This window comes from Periplaneta americana, chromosome 10, assembly GCF_040183065.1.
Source record: "Periplaneta americana isolate PAMFEO1 chromosome 10, P.americana_PAMFEO1_priV1, whole genome shotgun sequence".
NCBI lineage: Eukaryota > Metazoa > Arthropoda > Insecta > Blattodea > Blattidae > Periplaneta > Periplaneta americana.
In genome coordinates this window covers 165,028,833-165,042,659 of record NC_091126.1, presented here as the reverse complement: position 1 = coordinate 165,042,659, position 13,827 = coordinate 165,028,833, and the positions used below count along the sequence as shown (strand labels likewise).

The 13,827-nt window shown below is 35.4% G+C and overlaps 1 protein-coding gene across 1 annotated transcript in view; it reads left to right on the top strand.

Moving 5' to 3' along the window:
* Nucleotides 1-863: 863 nt before the first annotated feature.
* LOC138707346 (gelsolin-related protein of 125 kDa-like) overlaps nt 864-13,827 on the top strand; it is a 76,272-nt gene continuing 63,308 nt past the window's right edge. Inside the window, exons 1-2 of the mRNA XM_069836633.1 lie at nt 864-973; nt 1,256-1,369. Coding sequence (XP_069692734.1) covers nt 1,259-1,369 — 111 coding nt within the window. The 5' untranslated portion in view covers nt 864-973; nt 1,256-1,258. The remainder of the gene's footprint in view (nt 974-1,255; nt 1,370-13,827) is intronic.

Sequence of the window (13,827 nt, the reverse complement as noted above, 5' to 3'; positions counted from 1 at the left end):
ATTTAAAACATATTTATATTACGAATAGTTGAAATTCCATTATGAATTATTGGAAATACCATACCACTGGCATCACGCTCTGCGATAAGATATTCATGGCCATACATTTGTGGTTATTCATGTTGTTGCAAGCAAAACTGTTATCTAAATCTAATTTAAATATAATAGTATTAGCGTAGATATTGTTTTCATTTGTTTTGTTCGTAAGAATTGCTTTGTTTTACATATTTTCTTATATTGCTGATGCAAGGAGGTACACATTTAACAGAAAAGTAGGCCTAATTGAAATGAATTGGATTTTCATTTATTTCATGGTTACGCAGTCATGAATTTTAATAGTCAGTACTTGTGGATAATTCGTGATAACGTGGAAGAGAAAAATAATGTAAATTCGATAATACTCTAGGCCTAATCATATTAATTACTGAAGTGTGTTTCTCAACATAAAATCACAGATGAAAGTTTGTGCTTATTGGTCCAGGGGAAATACTGTCCGCATTTCAAGAGAAGATCCGAGCAAGGAATGCGAGTTTTTCCCCCACTCTTATAACCTATGCTCAACCCGGAACCGACCGTCCATTGACTGAGTCTTGCATGTCCCAGCTAGCCAACGACATCACCCCCATCCACCTGCTCCTTCAAGAACGCCGAATTACTGGCTCACTCTCTCCTCTTACCCCGCAAGGACCATACTCCCCTCGCAGGGATCCTCTCGTGAAATTTGGACAGTAGCTTGTCTTTTACGAAAATGCTTGCAGCGGCCTTAGCGAAGATTGCAAAAGTTGATAATGATATTGCCATTCTGCTTCTGTTTCACATGAAACAGTTAATTTGAAATTGTTTATTTTCAGGTGTCGGACAAATTCAGTGTCAGGAGTGATCCACAGAGGGGCCCCCCCCCCACTGCCGAGCCCTCACGCAGATCTTCAGTCTACAAACCAGAACAACAACCACTTGTGTCGTTACCCAAACGGTTAGTTTTACATTTATCATTGCTTGAATTTGGTAGGCCTACTTGGATAATCTGCCCCAGTAATTACAAACCTTAAGTTCTTTTGCGCTGTCAGTTTTTAAGTTATTAATTACATCACCTGTAATAAGTCATTAATTACTTATTTTAAGTTATTTATTATCGATTGTAAAAAATTGCATTATAAAACTAAAATGTTCGTTCCAGTAATCTTGTAGGCCTAATTGTACTTTCTGACAAAAATCTGATTAGCTCACTTGATTGAAGTTTTATAATTTTTTCCAGATTATGTCTGAATCCAAGGAAGAGCCTAAGCGTCGATACGTCCTTCGCCATACTCCTAGAAGTGAGCGGGGATCCCAGAACACCAGGCCGTCCACTTCCAGCGTCCAAAATATGGTGAGTTTTGACTACATAGGGTAGAGTAGCATAAGTCGCACCACTGCTAGTTTAAAACAAATTACTATAGTAGTGTGGCATCTAGTGGTATTGTTACAATCTACCATATGAACTTCCATCATGTAACTTGATTTCTGCCACTTCTTTGTGTCAGCAGCGTGGTGATAGTGTATCTAATATAATCGCTCAGGTGGATGTATATTTAGCTAACATTTTGTAACTAAATAACGGATTTGTATGCAAAAGAATCCATAATCTTAAGATGTTATTCGTTTAAAGAGGAATTAAAAACATTTAACTTAGTAGGGTTTTCGAATATGTGGTGATTATAGGCTAGAATGAAGGAAATAATAACTTATGGCGTAGTTTCTCAATTCGCACCACTTTGTAGGTGCCTAATTCGCACCGGTGCGATATGAGCAACTGTAGCAATTCTAACCGTACAAAACAAGGCCCCAAAAATTTTAACTGGACTAGGAATGCACCAGGTGGGTAAAATATCAAGTGGTGAAAAGGGCGTTAATACAACAAGTGTGTGTTGTACAAGCGCACCAGGTATTTTGTGCCACCTGTGATAATTTTTAAACGTCAAACAGTGCATCCTTCATTATCAGCTGGTGCTCCTCCAGGATCGTTATTTGTTTGCTCTGAGTCAGGTTACATCAACAGTGAACTATTTGTCGAATAGCTCAAACATTTTATTTGCCACTCAAACCTGCCATAGGAAAAAGTGCTGCTTCTGTATGTCCACCCATACGACCCATTCCAAAAATTTAGAAGCTAGATTATCTCGGGAAAATGGTAAGTTATGCTCCTGTTTCAGCTTCCTCGTCATAATACTCATAGCCCCAGCCTTTAGATGAGGCGTCTAGAATCAAAACCCGACAAGTCCATCGAAGAAAAAAAAAATGAGATAAAGTTATTTTTCTGTATATCTTCGCACGGCCAATCCGATGCTGGCATTATTTTTCTGCAATATTCGCTGGATTCCTCTGAAAATGCTGGACAAAAGTTAGGGTTGGTTTCAATATCCGCTAGATCCAACAGAATTTCGGCCATTGTTAGTTTCAAAAACCTCCAAGTCCCTTTCTGCCAATCAGGTTGTGGGACTGCTTTACCCAGCATTCCTCAGCTGTGCGATGTTGATTTATTATTTGTGTGGTTAAGCTCTTGTTAAACCTTATTAAGTTTAATTTCTACTCTAATAATAGTCAGTGAAATGGTGGATAGAATGAGCAGTGAGTAAAAAAAAATGTTCACAAAGAAAAGCTCCTGTAAAAACACTAAATAGGGAGAAATGGAAAAGAGAAATGAAAAGGAAAGAAAGGTATGTGTGGTTGAAATTATATTTTCATCACATAGAAAACATAATATGATGAAAATAAATATTATGTACAGTATTAAATTATTATAACATACTGTAGGCCTATTCTTAGGGTCTACCAATTAATAATTAATTACATAATTTTGTCGGTACTCCTCTTGTGCCCTCCTGCTATACCAGCTTGTAATCATGCTGTTGGCAGTAAATGGAAATCCAACAGTTTAAGTTTGTTGGACATAAAGAAGTTCCATTCCGTTTTCTACTCTTCATCAGATAATCAACAATAAGACAATTTTATTTCTGCACAAAATAAAACTACAACAAGGATTGGAATGTGCTCTAAATGGCTACTCACTGAAGCACCTCCAACTATTAAAAAAATGTAAATTACATTTCCTGTGGTTGGGCATTCATTTCTCCCTCCCGATCTCATATTTGGAGTAATCGAAAAAGAAATAAGGAAGTGATTGTAGATCCCCAAGAATATAAAGATATCATTGGCAAACATGGAACAGTCTATAATCTTGAAAATGAAGATGTAGGCCTACCTCTTCAAGACTGGAAGAAAGAGGCAGACATAATTTTCAGATCTCCTGCTATTTTCAGTTCAATCCCTGTAAAAGATTTATTTTAAGATGATCTGCATTGAAAGAACAGATAACAGTGCAAGATGAGTTTAACTATAGAACTGACACCGTTGTTGCAAAGGTAGTAACAAGAAAAAACAATAGAATTGAACGTGAAGAATAAGAAGACGAAGAAGAAACTGTTAATCTGGAGGAAGAGGAATGTGACAATATTGTGTAAAATTTGTATGAACTTAAAAAGTGTAACATATATTCAAATTTATACTGCTGTTCTGTTTAAAGCATGTGCATAATCACACTTCATGTCTGGGTTTCATTGCCCACATAATTTGTAAGGCTTAAGTTAAGATGTTTTCCTTTTTGACTCATTTTTATGCTTAGAACTAATTCTCTTACTTTCAAAAGCCTCCAAATACACTTTTCAGTTTCAAAATCAGTTAGGTGCTAATTTAACCTCACGAATTTGTTAGTTTCAATGAAGGGGCAATCCTATAATTTGTTTGAACGTATCTAATGATAAGATACTTGATAAAAGCATTGTTTATATCCCAAGAATGTTTATTTATATGGAAACAGTTTTTTCCATTTTCCCACGAATTTTGTTTTATGGACTTGGAGGGTTTTGATTCTAGACGCCTCAGATGTTTCTATCTTCAAATCATTTCAGACAGCTATATCATGAACCAGCTCTTAGGTGGCTTCGAGATAATCGTGGAGAAAAGGTGACGCAGTTTACAGTCTGAACTGCCTGGTGAAGTACATGGCAAATGTGTAACAATAAAAAACGCTTTCAGAAAGTTTAAATGTTACCTAATTTACGCTCTATCTTTTTAATTTCATTTGAAGATGCGTTACTCTCTTTCATTAATTTCAATGAACTTGCAATTTGCATTTATTACATTATTCATTCAAATACTCTTCAATATTTTCAATATTAAAAGCTTTCCTTCATCCTGTTACCTGCAGGTAAAGAGGTGCTATTTAAGAAACTAGTTGCCTAAATGGCACCACTGACATGTGTTTCGAAAATGCCATTTTAATTAAAAAATATTAAATCAAATTCAAGAATTCTTTTTTTACATGAAAGGTAAATGTTCTGGGAATGTATCTCTGTAAAGGAATGCAGAAAATAAAAACTATATTGTTCAATAAAAATTATAAATGCTAAAGTGGTGCGATATAGGCAACCTTAGGCCTACCCTATAGGCTCCAACTTAATAACTACACAATAGGATTTCGTTTGCATGAAAAGAACAGACCTAGACACATTTTCCTTAGGATCGTGACTGGAGGAAGGCAAAATATGAAAGGATTCTAAACCAAGCCTGCTAGTGCTATTGGAACAAGGATTTCCATGATGTATAAAATGTCTTTAGCACGAAACATTTTTCATACTTCGTCTCATTTTGGTAAAACGTTCATATTTTAAAAAAGCCTTCGTACTTTTCACGATTTTCCCCCAAAAGTTAATAGTTCTATAACCTAACCAGCAATGTACTGGGTTTTCCCGATATTATAGGCCTAAGGCACCAAAGTCATTGACATGTTTTCCGGGAAATACTTCAAAAACGCAATTTAAAATACCCACGTCACCCATTCCACCAACATTGCGAGATTACCCAGAGCAAGTGAAATCTTATTCATATTTTTCTTTAGTCATTGAACCCGTAGCGTCAATGAATTCGAGGAGAGAAAAAAATAATAAATGGTTACCAATCCACATTTGCCCATTCTTTAAAATCCAGTCGAAAATTGTTGACAGTGTTGCCATGGCTAGCTACTATAGGCCTACCTACACGTGTAAATTATTGTTTTAAACTTGTTTCAATCATCAATTATGCTGTCTACTTAATTTATGCACTTTTTCCACCTTTTCCATAGTAGAAAATAATATTAAATAGCAGAATGTGTGATATTTCACCATAATATATAGAAAAGTTAGTTCTTAACCAGTATTTAGTTCAGACAATATAGGCTAAACACTTTTGTGTTCACTTCAGTGCAAAAAATGGAGCTATCTAATTGTTTGGTTCAGGTATGGGTTGGATGATGCTGACAAACTTTAGACCTAATTATGCAGATTGCATTTTATTTAGTGTTACATGAAAATAGACAGAAATATTAATCCCTAAAAGCTTATTTTATAAATATGATGTAAAACTGCTCCAAATGTTTCAGGAACGACGGTATTTCATGATTCAAATATTTATTTCGTGTTTTGTTACATAAGTTACATTTCTTACATTAACAAAATCTTCTTCAACCGGCTTCCAACTATGACAATTGAGTACTCTACTTATGTTCTACTATTGCTTTCTAAGATTTTAATCACTTTAATGTTATAGTCTTTATTAACATAATAGACTACTGTAATTATTTGGCTTTTATTTGACATGAACATTTCAAATTAGACTAGATAACTGATCATCATTATTAATCATTATCAGTCAAGCTTTAAGGCCTAGTGGTCTGTACTAATCTCACTGTTGATCCAAAACTCTTTTAAGAGTGACGTTGCCTCCATTTTTCTGTTTCGTTGTTACTTATGGTCCCGGTTGCACCTACAGATGTTAAAACTTATCATCAGGGAACGGATTTATATGGACTAAAAATATATGAAATATGTAAATATATATGTAGTTATTTTTACCAAAATATGGAATTAAATATGGATTTTTACCAAAATATGGAATTAAATATGGACTTAAAATTATAAAAAAATGACTATGTACGTTAAATATTGGTACATTTTAATCAAACTAAACAAAAAATATAATGGACGTACCTTATCTTCCAATGTAGTTTCAACAAAACACAATTTTTATTGTCTGTTACCATAACAATAGGTTACAAACATTTCTTTCAAGTGCTGAAAAGTGAATCTTCTTCTATTGTCTCTGAGGATAGATTTATACTGACTAGAAGAGCGTTCGACGTCACAAGAAGTAACTGGTACATAATTCAATTTCACAATGTCTGCTGGGGATAAGTCCAAGTTAATCTTCACTGTTGATTCACCACTCATCACAGCAACAACCTTTTGTAGTTCTTCATATCCAGGGTTTTTTGAAAGTACAGTGTCCACCTTAGCTCTTACTGCATCTGCAACTTTACCTCTACCACGATTCAGTTGTTCCACAGTACTATTTATAATTTCAAAACTTTCAGATAGTGAAAGGTGCCTATTTTGGAGACTTTGAGCGTTTTTATGATGCATGAAAATGTATGCTGAATGTGAGCTAAGTCATTCTTCACACTTATGTCACAGGTAACTGTTTTCGCAGTATCAATTGAGACTGCATCTTCAGAGTCCAATGCAAGGAGAACATTGTTAATAGAGTCTATATGTTCGGCATAATATTCAACTGCTTCTAGCCATGTACCCCATCTAGTTAAAATTGGCTTTGGTGGCAATGGAATTTCAGGGTACATTTCTTTCAACACGTTAACTCTACTGGGAGCTTTGAGAAATACTTTTTTCACTGATGAAATCAACAAATCTACTTTAGGGAAATTGTCTCTGACCACTTCTGCCACACGATGAAATGCATGCGCCACACAAGTAAAATGAGTCAATTTAGGATATACAACAGATAATGCTTGTCCAGCTTTGACCATATAAGGGGCAGCATCGCTAATAAAGAATAACACATTATCGTACATAATACCCTTTGGCCACAGGATACCCATAGCTTCGTTGAACAGTTTAACTATAGTTTTGTTATTGCACTTTTCTAGAACATCACAATGTAAAAGAATTCGTTCAGAATATTGTTCACTTAACAAACCGATAACTACATTACCAACAAGTCTACCTTCTTTGTCGGGAGTCTCATCAATGGAAACCCAAATTGAACTATCTTTAATTTCATCTCTTATCTTCTGTATTGTCTCATCGTAGATGGATGGAGCATACGTCTTCCTAAGTGTTGACTCATCCGGGATTGTATGTTGAGTATATTTTTCAAGGAATTCCCTGAAGACCTTATTCTTTAGTTTGTAGAGAGGAATATCAGCAGAGATGAGAGAACGGCACAGGTCGATGTTAAACTCAGATCTTACATTCGATGTTGTTGGTTGTGTTAAAAACAATTGTCTCTGCTTGGAATTTAGTTGTTTGTTGGCCTGATGTTTACTAGTTGTAATGTGTTGTTGCACCAGGAACTTTTGTGTAGATGATACTGCACACTGACACAAATTACAAAATAATATTTTATTGTCAGTTGATAAACCATCTTCTTTAAATTCTGAAATGTAACTTGTTAGTTTTGATTTTAAATTGACTGAATGACGTACTTTTGGCATATTTACCGTCTTTATAGTATGATTTACAAAACTGAACCTATGTGTACTCTGACTGGCATTTAACTGTTGAGCTGCACAACTGAAGTCTGTTAAAAATTTTAAATTAAATTAATACAGTTTTGTAACTTACTTTCCCATTGTTGATAGGACTGCTAATTTTCAAATAACTCTGATGTTAAAGGGATTACTGAACATGTGTTTAAATCTCTATTGTTGAAATGTATTTTTAAAAGTTAATGGAATTTTGTTTTGTTTTATTGTTAAACCTAATATAATATGGACTGTTTTATATGAAATATGGAAAATATATGGAAATTAACGAAAATATGTACTAAACTCTAAAATATGGAAAAATATGGAAAATAAAAGTAGGATTTTTCAACCCTACACATTGTGAAACATAAAGATAATGCAAAATATAAATTATATTAGCTTTATAAGTAAATATGTATTTACATATAAATCCTTTCCCTCCTTATCATATTATTATACTGATTTAATAATAAATTTAACATAAATATTGTTTCATGAACAGTTGTTAAGGTTAATTCTTTAAACTGCTGAAATTAACATCAGAATTTCCTGTGTTAAAATAACAATATTATTGTTAAAACCTGAACTAGACCTATGGTGTAAATTTGCTGTAGTCTAGATGCTGAATTGCTGTTCAACCTTTTAAATGTACTTTGTCGGGAAAAAGGCTGTTGGCCTATTGATTAATTAATGATTTCGAAATACTATTTCAAGATGAATCTTTTTACCGAGGTACAGTGAAACCTGCCTTTGCGGTCACTTCATTTAAACGGCCACCTGGCGAAAAGGCCAATTTTCTCTGGAACCAATTGGATTTTCCATAAGATCAATACAAATTCTCTCTTTATTTAGTTGTCACCTCATGGTTCGGCCAGCGGCCGGGGTCTCTTTGGATTGGAACCTGACTATAACAGTAACTGTCCAACAAACATTTTTTTCACGGATACTATCTGACCTATTTTTTCGATGGTTCGAGGACAGAGAGCAATATCACGAGTACAATAGCTAAGTGTACAACAGTACATCCTCCATATCTTGGGGTTAGTTGGTTAGTTTTATGACTCTTTTGTCACTTTCCACTCCGACCCTGCACAGCTATAAGTTAAATTCATAAGGCTTACTCGTTTTTAAAGGATTGAAACACGGACGTTTTCTATCGAAAATGTCACAGTATGTTTTAGGTCAGTAGTTAATCATTCGAATTTTTTTTCTCCTCTTTCCATCTTTTTCTATTTGGACCAGCTTTTACGAATTTTTCTTCTTTTCATTCAGTTGATTCAGAGGAAATGTGACGTTAGTTTGAGTCTAACAAACCTAGAGTGGTATTAAGTTTAGAGGTGAGACGAAAAATGATTGAAGAAAGTGAGAAGGGAACATCTGCGAGAAAAAAATTTGCAGAAATATTCAAATGTGGAAGGACACAAATACACGGTATAATTAAGATGAAATATTAAAACAATGGGAGGAAAATATGCATGGTGGCCAAAAAAGAAGAGAGAATCTGTGTTTAGTAATGTGAATGATTTCGTTTACGAATGGTTCAAGTGTGCGAGGGCGAAGAAATTGAGTTTTGAAAAGGCTAGTTGCAAGAATGGAAGAGGTTGACATTAATATGCACGATTCTTGTACGCGCGGAGTACTAAAAAGTCAATGAAATTCAGTACTTTCATGCTGATTAATAAAAAACCGCAACCTTAATCAAGCGGCCACCTGATAAAACTGCCATTTTACAAGGTAACTTCAGATGGCCGCTTTAGACAGGTTTCACTGTATCTGGAAAATAGTTGAGGAAGATAAGCACACGAAATTCTAGAGAGGTTAGCACTCTATGCCTCTCTCTTTCATGCTACAGATGTTAATAACTGTTTTGTAATGCGATAGTGAGAATGAGACGAAAATATATAACGTTTCCACAAATTGAATAGAAGACAATGTAGGGTAAGGTTGCTATCAATGGACCACTTAAAAGAAATCTTATATAATATCCTCGATAAAGTAATATTTATTTCCTTTTTCAAGCAAACTTAAATATTATCTTCTGTTTTTCACTACGCTACAAATAGAAGTGATAAGTATTCGATGTTAATGAAATATTTAGAAAATAAAAATAAGCATCATCGACCCAATGAAGGAGACTCGTTTCCTTCATTGGGCCAGGTAGTTTCCATGAATGGGCTGCAGAGTAATATTGTTAAATAACAACCCACATCTTAATAAATGCATATACACAATATATTCGGCATTAATAGGAGTATTGTGTTGGCATGTGGAACCACAGAACGTGTATTCGAACCCAAGCAAGACCACTAGGGCAGTTAAAATATCTTCAGATATTTCATTTACACAAGAAAACGAAATACATCATTGTTAGCTTGTAATCGGGCTAAGACCTCCAGCATTTCTATCTCAAATGATTTACGATCTTACAGAAATAAAAAGAAAACATTTTAGGCCCTATTTGTTCTATACTGTAATTAAAGAGAACTGAAACATTTCAAAATAACAAAAGTTGAAGGGCTAATCAAACAAAACAACAATTTATATATACTGAAAACAAAACATATCAAGACAATTGTAATATTAGATTATAAATACCATCAGTTATTGTTAAGTCCTTCTTCTCTCTTTGGCTGACCAAATAAAAAACTGAAAAACTTAAAAAAAAAAGAACGTGCAATAAAAACCATGAATTCGGTTTTGTTTATAGCAGCTAAAATGAGACACGACAAAAATTTTATAAAATAGTGCCACACTTTAGTTACAGTTTTCGTAATAGAACACTTCGGCTCCTTATGCAACACCAGCATAATTCTCATGAACCCACTCGTTACATGACAGGTAGTGAATGATATCTTCTTTTATGTCATTGCAACAGATGCCACAATACCATGACTCCTTGTTAGAATTACATCTCGTTGAACCATTTGAAGAAAACGAGAGTTTGGTTTGAGCTGACTTCTCCGGTGCAGAATTTTCAAAACGTCTCCTTTTAGTTGTTTGCTTTTTACCTCTTCCAGTCTCTGCTTGTACGAACTACTCGTGATCACTATCATTTTTTGAGCTTTATTTGCTCTTCTTCCGAGAGAAATATTGTTTGGTATAGGAGATATTTCACCCAAGGAAACTTGCAATTTTGGTGCCAATGTTGCTGCATCAACTGGAAGAGACTCTAAACTATCTTGACTTCCAGATGCTATTGCTCCCTTTTTCTGAAATCTTGGTATTAGGCTTATTTGGTCCTGGAATTTCTTCATTGACAGGTTCAATTGTACAAGCTTCAATAACGGGAACACGTTTTTTTTTCAAACTGCATCGCTGCCACAAAATGGTAATTTTAGAACACATCCCTGTTGACTGGTCAAACTCCTGTTTTTGCAAATTCATTCACTGCAATCCCTATTGTTGCCGCCAGCCCTTACGCTTTAACAGACAGTCGTGGAATATGAAAATGGGTAACAACTTCAGGTTTGCGTACTCAAATGCTTAAAACACGACAAGTTCAGTGACTGCAACCTATGAGTATTGTGTCCTGGAAGTGCCAGCATGATGACTCCATTGTCTCGAGCAATATTTAGAGCATCGACATTTCTGGTGTGAGTTGAATGTCCATCGAGAAGAAGTAAGACTTCTCTTTCCTTTGAAGGACGGACAGGGTCGATGAAATGCCTTAACCACCTCAAAAATACATCTTTGACAATGTATCCACTTTCAGGATTATAAGCAAAAACTGTTCCAGATGGAGCTCTATTTTTTAACCCTTCCGCAGAACGCGGACGTTTGTAGATGATTAGTGGTGGAACATACTGACACGCAGCACTTGTGCAGCAAACTGGAGTAGTAGTGGAACTTCTTCCTCCACTGTCTCTCGAACCTATTGCTCTTTTACGCCTCTAGGTTTCTTTTACTCATTTGATAAGCCAGTCTCATCAACGTTGAATACTCGCGTTGAATCGAGCTGGTTTTCATCTACAATTTTCTGAAAGGTGTCAAAAAAGTGACTTACGTTTTGTTTATTAAACCCCTTAGCTCGAGCAAAAGAGGTCGACTCTGGTTGACGCAAGTTAAGTTCGGGATATCTCATAAATGCATAATACCATTTCTTTCCGGCGATTCTCTTTTCTTTACTGAATCTATGAGGGATTTCGTTTCTTTCTGCTACATCAAAAGCTAGCAAGCGCAGTTCCCTTGGTGTAATACCAACATAAATTCCTCATGTTTGAGAACATGAGCATCAAGTTCATTTTCCACTTCTGCTGGAAGATTAGCTATGCTATATATATAGGAAAGTGCCCAAAACCGGACCCCCATTTTGTTTTTGATTTTTTTAAAATATAAAACAGTAAAAAATTATGTTTTAAAAGCATGTAATATTTACTTTATAATGTTATGCACCATTTACATTTTACTTTTAGAAAATATAATTAAAAACTGGTATGAAAAAAATATTTTCAATAACCTTACACTTTGGCGATTTGAAAAATAGTTGCCGAAATCGGACCCCTTGTAAAATTAAACAAAATAACACTAAACAAATTTGGAAAAGGATTTTAAATAAGAGAAAACATAATCTAGTTTCAAAGTATAAGTATAATATTACAACTACAAGTTTTAGTTTTTAAAAAGAGATATAGGATGTATTAAAAAAAGATACACAAAACGTACAACAGAATTAAATCGTTTAGCGACAAAAATCGCAGATGTTCATGTCCTTTTCAGTTCCAGCACATAACGCAAATGACCCAAAGTTCCCCTTTAGCATCCTCCAAAAATTTTCTGTCACAAAACACACATACCAAGCATCATCTTTGGATGGGAAAAATTTGAAAAGAAATCCAATTCAGATATTCCAGAGGTCACGTTGTTTTCATCTTCAGTGCTTGATTCTGACATTTTTCACAAAATTTAGACGATTTTTCACGAACCCTTTCCCTTTTCTGGAAGGCTGTACTTCTAAACCACGTTCCTGGCCGCGATTGCTTTTGCGTCCTTGAGCACGATTCCGTGCTTGTTGTTCAGCTTCCATTGCTTCTTTACTTTCTCAGCTTCCACCAATTGGGCTTCATAAGACATAGATGTGATGACCGTAGAACTGCAGATCTTTCGCCCCCTATTCGAGAACCTCTTTTTGAATTTTGGAATATGAGTGATGTCAAACGGGCTTGTCTTAGAAGATGTGGAACCCTGAGGATCCTCAAGTGTAGCTGATGACAGAGGAACACCCTGACCTGCCGAAGATGTTGATGGTTGATTTGGGTCAAACTCTACAATAACTTCTGGTTCGTTCACATCACATTCTTCTCCGTTCTCTGGAAAGCTCTGATTTTCTGCTATTCGTTTCTTTAACACAGATTCATAGAAAGAGAAATCTCGGTTTTTGTTTGCCTCTTCAACCACTGCCTGATGTCCTTGCTGTAGTGAACTTTCAGGGGAACCATGAAAGTTTTGTCCAAAGATTGTAGTTTGTGTGAAGAGTGAGGTGGCAGCGACACAATTGTAACATGATTTGTTTTTGCCAAGTTGATCAGATCAATATTCTGTGTGTGGCTAAAGTGGCCATTCAAGAGCAACAGCACAGGTTTTTCCTTTGTAGCAGGGGCGGCTCGTCCTTATGTGCTACAGTGCTACAGCACAATGATAATTTTGGCTCAAATAATGTATTTGTAATACCACCATAGTATTTGATCTGTCATTTGACAATTTCCCGTGGTTATGTTCATGACGCGTTATAAAGTGTTTAGTCTTCGCTCTTCGCTCTTTGGTGCCTCAGAGGGTTCGTTGTGCTACTCAAAGCTCCACATGAAAAATGTAGACAGTTATGCGCATGTGCGAAGCTGAAATCACTGCTCTGATTGGCTATTTTTACGCGGGAAAGTGCTGTAGTCAGCTTCAGCACAACACAGCTTGGAGATTGCAAAAGTAAAGCGTAACGAAAGAATGCTTGTTTGTGAAAGAACTCGGAACTATGTACAATGTGTTTGGTAATTCAAGTGTCCGACTGCTGCTGCCATCTACCAGTTAAAGTTGCTGACAACAGCTATACTATACTGAACAAAAGAGTATTCCAGATACAACTTGGATTTCTATACGGAAGACCTGACTTCCGAAATATAGATGGCTGTTCAATCGTCACAGTACATAGTATCCAACAATTTACAGGATCAATTCTGTGAAGTATCGAAGTTGTTAAATATTTTGGTTACAACACCAAT